Here is a 15,001-nt window from a genome sequence, read left to right as displayed (position 1 = left end):
GGTTTATCACATATAAACCCAATAAAACACATTTATGTTTTTAGTTGTAACATGGCAAAATGTGGAAAATGTCAAGGTGTATGAATACTTTTTCAAGGCACTGTGTTTACATATGTATGTACAGCATGTGTATACGTGTTTAGCATGTATATATGTGTGTGTTTATATGTCTGTGTTTGTATGTAAGGGAGCGTATGTATGTGTGTTTATAGGTCTGTGTTTGTATGTATGTGCGTTTATAGGTGTGTGTGTGTATGTATGTACGTACGTACGCTACTTTGAATCTTGACCGCTAATCCTGTATGATCAGAACTGCTTTTTTAGGGCTCATTTATAATAGCGGCAAGGACTGCCGCTCCTCTAATAAGCTATTGAGGCTCAGATCGCTTTTTAAAGGCATTTGACAGGCAGTGAAGTGGTAATATATTGCCTCCTCAATGCCTGTTTTAACCCCCTAACTGCTGCAAAAGCACTGCTGTGGGGTGGTTACAGCGCAGCCCCATTCACCTGGAGGTATACTGCCATGTGTACAACCCTATCTGCTGCCTCTGCAGGTAAAAGGGGAGCAGTTGGGGGATAGTAAGAATGGCTCAACCACATTGTTTTACCAACCCCAGCCTCACATGTGAACAAGCCCTTAGTTCACGTCTGTTCGGCTGTGTGCTGCATATAGGGCAGCCAATTAATTTATGTGGGCTGCCCAAACCGCACAAACACAGAGAAAAAAGGGGAAATCTTCCACTGGTGACCCTGGTGAAATGCCAGGATTTCCTCACGTTTGAGGAATTTCTGCTCACTTCCTGTTTTGGCAATGAGACAGGAAGTAAATGGAAAACTCCCCTATGGGATACAAATAGCAGGGGGGGGGGCTGACAGGGGTTATAATCCTCCCTTAGTCTATCTAAAGTGAAAAAACAAAGGTTTGCCTTTATTTATACTTTAAGAAATCTTTTGGTGAAAATTTTAGTTTTTAGCCTTTTCCCTCTCAACAGAGTATTAGACCATACAGACATAATACAGAGATAATACAAGCCTTCCACATTATCATTAATAAATATTATACCATTCTATCATTGTGATGCAGAACAGTCAGTCTTATAACTGGAATCTATAGAGCATGTCTTCTAGTATATACAGTACTCAGCATAAATGAGTACACCACAACAGATTTGTCAGGAAACCTTTGCAGGCCTTTGATTGCAACCAAGATTTGTAAAATTGCACACACAAAAAAGTATTTACACTCCAATGAAAGTCTAATGCCTTGTTCACACGACCGTTTTTCACAACGCGAAAACTGCCATTTTTTATATTGGTCGTGAAAACCGGCCGTGTGTATGCTCCCTAGCAGTTTTCTCGACGAAAAAACTGCCTGCAAAAAAATTTAAACCAGCTTTCTTTTTTCTTGTTTTTTTCCCCGTCAGTCTTTTTCTCATCGCGAAAAGCGGTTGTGTGTGCTTTTCAGAGGGGAAAAAACGTGCATGCTCAGAATCAAGTATGCAGCCCAAAAGAACTTCCCCTTTATAGTCCCGTCTTACGTGTTGTACATCACCACGCTTTGGTCGGATGTTTTTTTGCATGAACGTGTGTATGCAAGTCAGGCTGGAGAGGAATCACGTCGGGAAAAACGTCGTTTTTTTTTCCTGCCGAGAAAAATGGTCGTGTGTACGAGGCATTAGAAGCAAAGCTAAATTTTAGGCCCCTTTCACATGGGCGTCTCCGTCTTGTGGATTCTGCTTGCTCAGTAGGGGGTCGCTCCATTGATCTGATTTTGGGTGGACTGCCGCTTTAACTGGTCTGACACAAGGCGGTCAGACTTTGAAAATGCTCCCTGCACAAATTTGGTCCGACTTTGATCCTACTTCATTCCATTAAATATCGGATCAAAGTCGGATCGCTGTCTTAACTGATCGGACTTTGGCATGCGACTTGGGCTCTCATGATCTTGAAGGGGAACTCCACGCAAAAGAATTAAAAATAAAAAACAGCATGGGTTCCCCATCCAAGAGCTTACCAGGCCCTTTGGTCTGGTATGGATTTTAAGGGGAACCCCCACGTCGACAAAATCCATACCAGACCCATGTCCAAGCACACATCCTGGCAGGTCAGGAAAGGGGGTGGGGACAAGCGAGCACCCTTAATTGAACCTGCAGAAAGATATCATTGTTTAAACTTAGAAAAAATGCATAATACCAATTGGGACCTGATTAATACACTTTGACCTACCCTGTATCAATAGGTAGCCAGGGGGAAAGAAATTGTATATTAGAGGGGAAACCTCTTAAAAAAAAAAACAAGTTTAAAACAATATCATCTTTCTGCAGATTAAATTAAGGGGTATACCCTCTCTGTGACATACTGATACTTTGCTAGAACTGTCCTCTCGGGGTCTCGATAGTCCTTTGGAGTGCTGCTTGTACTTTGCGGTAAGGATTCAATCATCAGATTATCTATGTAAATGATTGTATATATATTTGGTATAACCTCAGACCTTTATGGTCTCTATAAATGAATTGTTCAAAACTTTTGTTTTGATTAAATATACCTAATGTTTTTCTCTGCTTATTTGTAGTGATACTGTACATAAGGTTTACAATAATCTCCTGAAGAAGCCAGTTTGATGGCAAAACATGTAGAGATGCGAATCCTTTGTACCTCGATTGTATGAATTTTCATATGTTGTTTTTAAAATTTTTATACAATCAAATTTTGATCATGTGTTAATTAGACAAATTTTGCACTCCCATTCCCTTATTTTCCTGTACAAGGAAAAAGATAGATGTTGCAATATGTCGCCAACATGTTCATTCCATGCCTAGAAAACTTGATGCTGTCCTTACAAATCATGGAGGTCATAAAAAAATACTAGCTTCTAGTAGTTTTTTTTGTGGGGTGTATTCATTTTTGCATCCACTAATTTGAGTAAAACTGAATATTTTGTAATCCAAGTTATATTATGAACCTTACTTTTATGTAATGAGCTAAACAAGTGTTCTATAGGACTCAGTTTTGTCAAAATTTTGAAAATTGTTCTTGCGTTCATTGAGATATTGATTAAGATCTTTTCAAAAGGGGTGTACTCATTTATGCTGAGCACTGTACGAACAGAGGCACATATCATGTGATTGGAATACTGTGCAGCAATGACAACATGGTGATTGGGATGTAGAAAAAAATAAAAACCTGCAGGCTACATGTTTGATGAATTCCGATATTAATAGATTGTATTAGTTCATTTGGAAGTACCTATAGTCAAGAAAAAGGAAAATTGTATACTCACCTTTCCATAATTTTCCTTTCCTGACGCATCTTCATGGCAGCACACACTGGGTTGTGACTCCGCCCCCACAACCTGACAGGATTGGTTAGCTATAAATTTGAAGTGGAGACACCCCGCATCATTCTCTGTATATATCACAAAACAGCAGGGTGGGCATCTGTGTGCTGCCATGAAGATGCGTCAGGAAAGGAAAATTACGGAAAGGTGAGTATACAATTTTCCATTTTACTGACGCATTCATGGCAGCACACACTGGGAAATAACTCGCCAGTCGGGAGGGTGCCAGAAAACAATAATATTTATTCTATAGCGCTGAGGAGTTGGCTCTAACAACAGATCTGCCGAAGTTGGCAGTAGCCAAGTGAGCAGAATCCACTCTGTAGTGTGAAATGAAGGTATGTCGGGAATACCAAGTTGCTGCTCTGCATATGGTCTCCGGTGAAATCCCGCAATATGCTGCCCATGAGGTAGCCACTGCCCTGGTCCAATGAGCCCTTATGCCCTTGAGAACTGTAAGTTGCTGAATGGAATAAGCTTCTTTGATAGCTTTCACTAGCCAGGAGGCGATGGTGCGAGAGGTAGCTGCTTGGCCTTGTCTGCTCCCATCTGGGATAATCAAGAGGGAATCCGTCTTCCTCAATAGAGATGTAGCTGAAAGGTAACTGGAGATGGTTGACTTGACATCCAAGGCATGGGGCTCGCCCCTGTCATTAGTGAAAGACAGAAGGACCATGTCCTGGTTATAGTGAAAGGAGGAAGCTACCTTAGGCCTAAATCGGTCTAAAGGTTTTAGTACCACTCTGTCAGGGAAGAACACTAAATAGGGTTCCATAGCCATAAGTGCTTGTATCTCTGACACCCTTCTAGCTGATGTAATTGCAATAAGGAAAGCCAGCTTCAGAGTTAGGTTCCACAGTGAAACTGAGTTAAACAGAAAAAAGGATGGATTGGACAAGGCCTCGAGAACTACTGAGAAATCCCATGCTGGAAAGGCTGGCTTCCTAGGTGGTCTGATCTTCATGCAGGCCTTCAGAAATTGAGTGACCAGAGGATGAAGAGCCCATCTAGTACCCGTCTTGGCAGAAAGGGCGGACACTAGAACCTTCAGGGTGCCTGAGCTTAGGCCTTTTTTAAGCCCTGACTGAAGAAATTCTAGGATTTGAGATGGTTCTGGTGAAATAGTATTCCAATCTCTTTGTTGGGACATCGAAACGAACTTCTCCCAGATTCTAGTGGAGCTCTTTCTAGCTTGCATTAGGGTCGATATTACTTCCTGGGAGCACCCTTGTTCCCTTAACCTAACCCTCTCAACTTCCATGCTGTCAGATGCAGCTTCTCTGGGGCTGGATGGAGAAATTTCCCTTAAAATAGGAGATCCCTGGTTACCGGTAGATGAATTGGAGGCTGTGTACTGAGTTGTAACAGGGTCGTAAACCATGGCCTCCTCGGCCAGAACAGTATCACCGCTATAACCGTGGTTGAGGATTTCCAAAGCCGGGACAGGAACCTCGCAATCAGAGGAGTTGGAGGGAAAATGTAGCCCAGCTCGAAGTTCCATGGGTGGACTAGGCAGTCTATTCCTTCGGCTGTTGGAAAGGGGGCTCTGGACAGGAACCTCTGACATTTTGTGTTTGTTGGCGTGGCTGCTAGGTCGACCTCTGGTACTCCCCAGGTCTTCGTAAGAAGGGAGAATACGTGGTGGTTCAGAGATCATTCGTTGTTCGACAGTGTCTCTCGGCTTAGGTAGTCGGCCAACAAATTTTGTGCTGCCGGGACATACACTGCCCTGAGGTCTAACAGGTGCACTTGGGCCGATTCCAATATGGGGCGAACTTCCTCCAGAAGCGTGTGGCTTCTGGTCCCCCCTTGTCTCTGGATATACAACACTGCCACCTTGTTGTCCATTCGGATAAGGACATTCCTTCCCTCCAGAATAGGGGCAAAGGACATGAAAGCCTGTAAGGCTGCTCTGAGTTCTAATACATTTGACACTATGCCCTGCACTTGAAAGTGCCACTGGCCTTGGGCTACTTGGTCCCTGATAATGTGCTCCCCAACCCCTCTGGCTGGCATCCGATGTTACCACTTCTGGACTTGGGGGAACTATGGGTCTGAACTTCCTGAGGTTGGATGGGTGCGTCCACCACCATACTGATTGTTTTACCCAACTGGGGATGTGGATGGTTTGGAGCATTGATGTTCCGTTCCACTGTCTGAGAAAGGAATTTTGTAAGACTCGCATGTGCCACTGGGACCACTGTACCATGGGTATGGTCGCACACATGGACCCCAGGATGCTAAGGCAGGCTCTGGCCAGTAAGCGTCTGGATGATAACAGGTTCTGCATCTTCTGGACTAAGGGCTTCAGCTTCTCCTGAGGGAGTTGTACCCGGTTCAGTCTGGTATCCAACTCTGCCCCTAGGAACACCACTTGCGTGGGCTGAAGACTGCTCTTTCTCCAGTTGACTAACCACCCGAAGTCTTGCAGGGTCGTGAGCAATAACTTCCGGTGATGAGTCAAGGTTTCCTGATTTTCTGCCAGGAGCAGAATGTCGTCCAAATAATGATGGACTCGCAACCCCTTCTCCCTGAGAAGTGCGATCAGGGGTAGGAGTACTTTGGGGAATGTCCTGGGTGCTGAGGAGATGCCGAATGGAAGGCACCCAAATTGGAAATGACACTGACTGATTGAGAACCGAATGAACTTTTGGAAGGCGGGATGGATCGGGACGTGAAGGTAAGCGTCCGATAAATCTACCGATAACACCCAGTCTCCCAGGTTCACCGCCAATAGAATGGAGAAGGCTTTCTATTTTGAAGGCTTCTATTTTGATCCTCTTGTTGAGCCTCTTTAGGTCCCGCGTATAGCGCGCACCCCTAAAGTTGCCCCCAATTCCTGTGGAAAAAAAGATTTTTGTACTTACAGTTTGGTGTCTTGCGCGGCGTCCATCGGCGGCCTCGTTGGGTCCAGCGTCCGTCTGCGGCTTCGAGTGTCCTCTTCGTCGGGTCCGGCGTCCTTCTGAGGCGTCCTCCCCGCTCGTTTCCCGCGCCGAGTTTGAATACTGTGCCGGCATATACCGAGCGCAGTATAGTCGGCAATGCTCGGCTACTCTCGCGCTGACGTCCTGGACGTACAGGACGTGAGCGCGAGTGTAGCCGAGCATTGCCGACTATACGCGAGTGTACTGCGCTCGGTATATGCCGGCGCAGTATTCAAACTCGGCATGGGAAAGCGGGTATAGGCGTATATCGCGCACCCACGATTTTGCCCTGATTTTCAGGGCAATATAGTGCACGGTATACGCCGATAAATACGGTAATGTCCATGGATCTGTTATGTGATTTGCCCATATTTGAGCGAAGTTCTTGAGTCTGGCGCCCCACCTGAGCAGGGTGGGTGGGCGAATCCTCAAAAATATTTCTGCTGGTGCCCAGCCGTGATGGCCTTGACCTTCTGAACCTTGGTAAAGGAGGGTCGAGAGTTTTTCCAGTCTCTCCTGAATTCCCTGCTGGGACGATAGGATCTAGCATCCCTGTATTTGTCAGGAAGATTACGCCTATAAGCGGGACCTTTCTGGGTTTTGGGTCTTCTATCGGAGGGTATTAGTCCCGACTTTCCTCCCGTGACTTTGGAGATGGCTGAATCCAGTTTTGCGCCGAACAAGTTTGAGCCGTCATATGGAATTTTGCACCAATTTGATTTTAAAGGTGCATCGGCTATCCAGGGCTTCAGCCATAAGGCTCTCCTGGCCATAACTGAGGCTAGCATTGCTCTTGCTGAGGATCTAATGATGTCAACTGATGCTCTGGCCATGAAGTCGCCTGCCAACTTAATCTCCTGTAGGGAGGAAATTATTTTCTCCTGGTCAGTTCCATCTAGGAGAGATTTCTCAATGTTAGCCGCCCATGCAGAGATGGCTTTGGCTACTGCAGCGGTGGTAATAGCCGGTCTACAAGCGCCTCCTGCCGTGGAGTAAGCCTTTTTAATTCAAGATCGATCTTGCGATCAAGTACGTCCCGGAAGGTAACTGCGTCTTCAATCAGCAGGGTAATGTGTCTGGCAAACCACATTAAGGATGAGTCGACTGCATTAATCAGGGAATCGATTTTAGACTCCTTTTAAAGGATACAATTTTGCAAGCTTGTTGCTAAGACTAGGCCGCTTATCCGATCTCTCCCATTCATCTTTTATGAGGTCTTCCAGTTCCTCGATGAAAGGAAACGATTCAGGATCCCTCTTCAGTTATGGAAAATATTTCCGAACCTTCTGAGGTTCTGCCTCATCTTCCTCCCAGCCAATTGCCTCTTTGACTGAGCGAGCGAACGGTTCGACTAAGCAGAAGTGGAACCCTGACGCCGCCTCACGGTTCTTCGTTTTCAGAGAGGGTCTCTGAAGCCTGTGCGTAGTGGCAGGGTGCTGGTGATGTGCTTGGGGTAGGATCATCTACCAGCGGAGCTGTAGGCTGTCGCAACTCTGGCGTCTGGCTCCTTCTCCTTGGTTGCTTCGTTGAAGCAAGAACGGCAAGCCAATTTTCCTGGCATGGCTGGAGCCCCGCATACCCAGCAGGCGTTTGCCACGGGATGGGTATGATAGCTCAGTTTGTGGTGAGATGACGGTGATCGTCTGCGGTGAGACCGACTATGACTATGGCGCGAGCGGCAACGTTTTGAGCGATGATAGCAGGAGGGTGACCTTGAGCGACTTTCTGCTTGAAGCATGGCTTGCTCTCCCTCTATGCCGTGAACTTGCGTCTCTTGACCTGATAGGGCTGCCAGAAAAACGCAGCGTTAGTGGTCAGGCACTCTTTTTTGTCTCTTCTCTACTTACCTTTGAATCGGACGGCCTCTTACCTAGTCTGTTGGTGGTGGTCTTGGAGGGCAGTGGTCTCCATGAAAGTGCAGGAAATACAGTCTTCAGGACAGTCTAGCAGAGAGAGGAGCAAATAACAGAAGTAGAAGAAGGAGATACCAGCAAGATAACAGATAGTAGTTAATAATAATGGCCAAGAGAGAAGAAGGGGAGAAGACACCTACCTTATAGATAATTTTGAGGCAGCATGCAGAGCAGCAACACTATAGCCCAAACTTCATCACTATAGCCCAGAATCAATGGGCAGTGTTCTTTAAACTTGGCGCCGCCATCGCGTGCGATTGACACGCACGAAGAAGCGCACCGCTCGTCCCGGTGCCATCTTGGATAGGGACAGAGAGAGCTGTGGCGTCATCCGTCTGCTGCGCGCATGCACGGAACGGCGGAAAGGACGCATCGGCGCACACACAGGAAGGGGAGCCAGTATGGAGAGCAGTAAGTCTCAGAAAAGGGACTAAAATGTCTAAAATGTTTAAAGGGTATAATAAGACACAGCCTGGGGCCGATTTGTGAAAGGCAGAAATAATATTGGGACCACTGCAAAACTTCTAAGCTTCTTTAAAGCTTGTCTTAAATGCCAGTAAACTTGTTCCTTGCGCCCCTGAGACCACCAGAACAGGGGTTCCCTCCATAGAAGCTCCTTTAGAGACTGTACAGGAGGGACTTCCAAACAGGAGAGGCTTGAACCTGCTGGGGCGATTTGCGGTATAAGGCATTGCTGCATGTCCATCCATCTGTCAGGTGAGGATAAAAAAAGAGAATGATGCAGGGCGTCTCCCCTTCAAATTTATAGCTAACCAATCTTGTCAGATTGTGGGGGCGGAGTCACAACCCAGTGTGTTGCTGCCATTAATGCGTCAGGAAAGCCATATATAGCGTACATAAATTGCAGAAAAGCCCTGAATGAATGGATTTAATTAGACAATCTGTTGTATATTACTTATGTTTGGTAGCACAGAAATGTAGTTAAATATGATAAACTATTCATGTCTATCTCCTGTTTGCCCACCAGAGTGACTGTAACAGCCAATGGGACACTAATCTTGAAAAATATTTCTCGTTCTGATGAAGGAAATTATACCTGTTTTGCTGAAAATATCATCGGAAAGTCAAACAGCACTGGAATCCTCGGTGTAAGGGGTAAGAGTTAAGGGATGTGTGCCAAGTAGCTTAAAGCACATTTAACCCCCCCCCCCCAAATGTAATATACTGTATGGCAGCTCACCAGTCCTTAGATATGAAGGCTGTATTGGGTTTGCTTTCTTCTGTCTTTTTTCCCTTTATTTTCATTTGGCACACAGTTTCTGCCTGAGGATAAAAATGCTTACTCCTTGTACAAAAGTACAGTGAGTGAGCATTGTTTGCCTATCTTAGAATATTAAAGGAGTTGTAAAGGTAAAAAAAAAAAATCCCTGAATAGCTTCCTTTACCTTAGTGCAGTCCTCCTTCACCTACCTCATCCTTCGATTTTGCATTTAAATGTCCTTATTTCTCCTGAGAAATCCTCACTTCCTGTTCTTCTGTCTGTAACTCCACACAGTAATGGGAGGCTTTCTCCCTGGTGTGGAGAGACTCTTGAGAGGGGAGGGGGCGAGCAGGAGTGTCAGGACGCCCACTAACACACAGCTCCTTTCTATACCTGCAAAGTAGAGAGTGTCCTGACACATTTAAAAGCAAAATCAAAGGATAAGGTAAGTGAAGGAGGACTGCACTAAGGTAAAGGAAGCTATTTAGGGAAACATTTTTTTACCTTTACAACCCCTTTAAATCTATGGAGGAGCAATCTTGTCAACCTAGGACAGGAAGTGTGTTAGGACTACAGATCACCTCCCATTCTCCTAATCCTCTCAACATAGAGGTATGGGGGTGTTCGGTAGTCCACAAAGAGAACCTAGGCATATCTGATAACGTTGTTTTGAAAATTTCGGTGCAGCATAGTCAGCTCATAATAGGAAATTAGGAGGTAACTATTTCTTGCTGGATCAAAGCAGTAGTCAATTAACTAGTTTGGGCAGATGGTTTTGAAGAGTAAATTCACAAATGTTTGATTATTTGTACCAAATGTTTAGTTTTGTTCTTCACCTATGCGTCATTCCGGCAGTTTGTAATCATGCATTTTTTTCTGAGCCTCTTTTATATGCATACCCGCTGTTTGCAGCAGCCAATCAGGAGAAAATGACAACCTACTAAGTAAACAAACACTATATTACATGAACTTTAATGGCATCCCAGTCTTAGTCTGTAGGGTTATATATTGAGTTGGCCCACCCTTTGCAGCTATAACAGCTTCAACTCTTCTGGGAAGGCTGTTCACAAGGTTTAGGAGTGTGTCTATGGGAATGTTTGACCATTCTTCCAGAAGCACATTTGTGAGGTCAGGTACTGATGTGGATGCGAAGGCCTATCTTGCAGTCTCTGCTCTATTTTATCCCAAAGGTGTTCTATCGGGTTGAGGTCAGGACTCTGTACAGGCCAATCAAGTTTCTCCACCCCAACTTGCTCGTCCATGTTTTTATGGACCCAGTGTATTTTACAGCAACCTTCAATGGCAGTAGGGTATATTGATTGGACATTTTAAAGTTCTAAAAATGAAGATTCTATCACACTTATACCTATTGAAGTATTTAGCTGCATGTTCTATTCTGTTACATTCAGTGCAGATACCAGTATGGAAAGTGATTGGGGGTATTTTAGCTTCTTGATCCAACCCTCTTTTATAAAGACATGTACTTCATTAGGACAGTGGATTGGTGCAGAGGTACAGTGTGTCTGGAAGATATTCACAGCGCTTGACTTTTTCCACATTTTGTTATGTTAGCCTTATTAATTTTGTTTGAAATTTTTGCATTTATTAAAAAAAAAAATGTACATTGCCTTGAAAAAGTATTCACACCCCTTGAAATTTTCAAAATTTTGTGATGTTACATCCAAAAACTTAAATGTATTTTTTTTTAATGTATTTTATTGGGATTTTATGTGAAAGACCAACACAAAGTGGCAGATAATTGTAAAGTGGAAGGAAAATGATAAATGGTTTTAATTTTTTTTTACAAATATGTGAAAAGTGTTGCGTGCATTTGTATTCAGCCCCCCTGAGTCATTAGAACCACTTTTCTCTGCAATTAGAGCTGCAAGTCTTTTTGGGAATGTCTCTACCAGCTTTGCACATCTAGAGAGTGACATTTTTGCCCATTCTTCTTTGCAAAATAGCCCAAGCTCTGTCAGATTGGATGGAGAGTGTCTGTGAACAGCAATTTTCAAGTCTTGCCACAGATTCTCAATTGGATTTAGGTCTGGATTTTTACTGGGCCATTCTAACACATGAACATGCATTTATCTAAATGATTCCATTGTAGCTCTGGCTGTATGTTTAGGGTTGTTGTCCTGTTGGAAGGTCAACCTCCACTCCAAGTCTTTTGCAGACTCTAAGAGATTTTCTTCTAAGATTGCCCTGTATTTGGCTCCATCCATCTTCCCATCAACTCTGACCTGCTTCCCTGTCCCTGCTGAATATTGTGTTCAGGGTGATGTGCAGTGTTAGTTTTCTGCCACACATAGGCCCGGATTCACAAAGCACTTACGCCGATGTAAAATGAGAAACATCAACGTAAGTGCAAATGTGCGCCGTCGTATCTGTGCGCCGGACCCACAAACTAAGATGCGCCTAAAAATAGGCTTCATCCCGCCGACGTAACTTGCCTACACCGGCATAGCGTGGGCGCACATTTAGGCTGGACGCATGTGGCGCTCCCATTGATTTGCGATTCAAATATGCAAATGAGGGAAATACGGCGATTCACAAGTGTACGTGCGCCCGACGCAGGCTACACGATGTGTGCAGAAGTTGAACGTCCGGCGTAAAGTTAAGCCCCATAAAGGAGATGTAACCCAGCAGCAGACATGCAAAGGTCTGCACCAGGGAACTCAAGCCGGCGTATCTTACGTTGTTTACGTTGGACGTGTGTCTGGCTGGGCATAGGTTACGTTCACGCCGTAGGCAGTGATCCGGCGTAGTTTAGGCAGTTGTTTTGACGTGGTTGTGAGCTTGCGCAGAGGGATGCGTCCACGTCCCGGCGCATGCGCAGTTCGTGATACGTATCTGTCTGGCGCTCGGCCCATCATTTGCATGGGGTCACGTCTCATTTGCATGGCTGACGCCAACTTCCACCTACGCCGGCGTACGCCTTCAAAACCAAGCGCAGTTTTGGGAGCACTGGCTTTGTGAATTCCATGCTTGCCTCTCTGCGCTGCGTTGGCGTAGCGTATATTATTTGCGCTACGGCAGCGTAATGTGCGCCCGCTCTCTGTGAATCTGGGCCAATGTGTTTTGCTTTTAGGAACAGTCATGGTGGTTCCAAACCTCTTCCATTTATGGATGGTGGAGGCCGCCTCCTCATTGGTTCTGGCCGTTGGTTGTCGGGGTCTGCAGGCAGGGGGCTTATCTGAATCTGGGAGCCCCTTTTAATAAGGGACCCCCAGATCCCGGCCCCCCATCCTAGGTGAATGAGTATGGGGCACATCATACCCCTACCCATTCACTTGGAAAAAAAACGTGTCAAAAATAAAACACACTACACAGGTTTTTAAAGATTTTTTTTTTAGGCAGCTCCGGGGGTCTCTTACGATTTCTTCTCCCCTCTCCAGCTTTTCTCCGTTCTCACTTTGGTTTTTCTCCTGCTGCCCGGTGTCTTCTGACGGGCTCCTCCACTATCTTCTGCTCTTTTGCCCGCTTTTTTGCTAGCTCTTGCCCAATCTTCTCCGTCGTCAGGGGACTCCCTATATATATATATATATATATATATATATATATATATATATATATATATATATATATATATATATATACACACACACACAGACAATTGCAGTGTGTATTATCACCAAACCATTAAAAACAGCATATATGATGAACTGTGTTTGGTTTCCATGTGGTGATCCACAAGGCCAAATGCGGATCACCACATGGAAACCAAACACAGTTGTCTGTATGTATATATGTTTTCTTAATAAATCTATATTCTATATATCTCATTTAAAAACATTGCTTGGATTGTTGCCGTTAAAGTCCCAATAGTATCGGGGGATACTTTTTTTCTTTATAGGAATGTATGTAAAACCTAAGAAAGAACTTACTTGCTCAATGCTGGTTCATAAACGAAAACATTGAAATAATTTTGTTATTTCTGTTTTAAAAAAATGTTGACCTTGAAAAAAAAAAGCACCCCTCCCAGTTTTGATCTTGGTGCTATAAGTAAATTAGTGCCTATGCTTTGGAAATGAAGACCGTGGAATGGTTCAAGTAGTTTAGCAAAAGAAAACTGGGCAGGGCTGACACCCCTCAATCCACAAAAGTGCTTAGCCCACGATACTAACCTAAGACCTGAGGACATTTCTAGTATATCAGCTGGTATTGTTCTGTGGTTGCAGGGTCAATAAAGAGGAAAAACCTGAGGAAATGTGCATGTATTGCAGAGCTATGATGCTTATTTTTTATTTTGCCTTGACACATGCTTTAATAAATTACCCATATGCTCACCACAATCATTGCCTTGCAGAAGCTACACGAATCACTTTAGCTCCCTCTGGATCTGATATTAATCAAGAGGACAGCATCATATTGCAGTGCCATGCATCCCATGATCCAACCATGGATCTTACATTTACATGGGAGCTGGATGGGGTGCCCATCGACTTTGAGAAAGAGCAAGAACATTACCAAAGAGCTTCAGCGGTGAGACCTAATACAGCAAATATCTAAGAATGTAGTCATTGCACCTAGTTTGCTATATGATACAGGCTCGTTTTAGACTATAGATTTCCCCACCACACTGAATTAGACTGTCATTTATTTGTGATTTTTCGGTGCTGGATTTAATTTTAGCAAAATCCAAATAAAAGAACAGCGGGCCAGATTCACGTAGACTAGCAGTGGCGTAACGTATCGTAGATACGTTACACCGCCGCAAGTTTTCATCGCAAGTGCCTGATTCACAAAGCACTTGCGATGAAAACTACGCCGGCGTGTGCCATTTAAATTAGGCGCGCTCTCGCGCCGGACCTGCAGCGCCGGACCTACAGCGCATGCTCCGTTTCCTAACTCCCGCTGTGCTTTGCGTGAAGTGACGTCATTTTTTCGAACGGCGAAGCGCGTAGCGTACTTCCGTATTCCCGGACATGTTACGCAAACGACGTTCATTTTTAAATTTTGACGCGGGGACGACGGCCATACTTTAGACAGCAATACGTTTGCTGACTAAAGTTAAGGCACCCAAAACGACGACTAACTTTGCGACGGAAAAATGGACTAGCGGCGACGTAGCGAACGCGAAAATCCGTTGTGGATTGCCGTAACTCCTAATTTGCATACCCGACGCTGGTTTACGACGCAAACTCCCCCCAGCGGCGGCCGCTGTACTGCATCCTAAGATCCGACAGTGTAAAACAATTATACCTGTTGGATCTTATGGATATCTATGCGTAACTGATTCTATGAATCAGTCGCATAGATAGAAACAGAGATACGACGGCGTATCTCTTTTGTGAATCTGGCCCAGCATTCATTAGGTTATCACATGCATCTCTGGTCTCAACACGTTTCACATATCCAGCTTCATCAGAAAACAGGGAGAGGTTTACAATCTACAATTGTAATAAAAATTACATAAATATTTTTTATGTATAAATTTTAATTGTGTACATTTTTATATTTATTAGGAAATTGCACTTTATAATTACTTACTGTTAGCTGTTTGCCTTACCTTACGTTCGTAATCAAGTATTTAAGGGAGTGCATCATGCTAACATGCGCTCATACAGAAAGGAAAAGAGGAAGGAACCTCTGGAACAAAGAG

General features: G+C 44.5%; 1 protein-coding gene across 1 annotated transcript in view; it reads left to right on the top strand.

Moving 5' to 3' along the window:
- CNTN2 (contactin 2) overlaps positions 1-15,001 on the top strand; it is a 218,135-nt gene that overhangs the window by 140,590 nt on the left and 62,544 nt on the right. Inside the window, exons 12-13 of the mRNA XM_040337562.1 lie at positions 9,163-9,290; positions 13,706-13,881. Coding sequence (XP_040193496.1) covers positions 9,163-9,290; positions 13,706-13,881 — 304 coding nt within the window. The remainder of the gene's footprint in view (positions 1-9,162; positions 9,291-13,705; positions 13,882-15,001) is intronic.

The sequence above is a fragment of the Rana temporaria genome, chromosome 2 (genome assembly GCF_905171775.1).
Source record: "Rana temporaria chromosome 2, aRanTem1.1, whole genome shotgun sequence".
Lineage (NCBI taxonomy): Eukaryota > Metazoa > Chordata > Amphibia > Anura > Ranidae > Rana > Rana temporaria.
The sequence above is the reverse complement of the archived record's forward strand: the minus strand, read 5'-3'. Positions and strand labels throughout refer to the sequence as shown.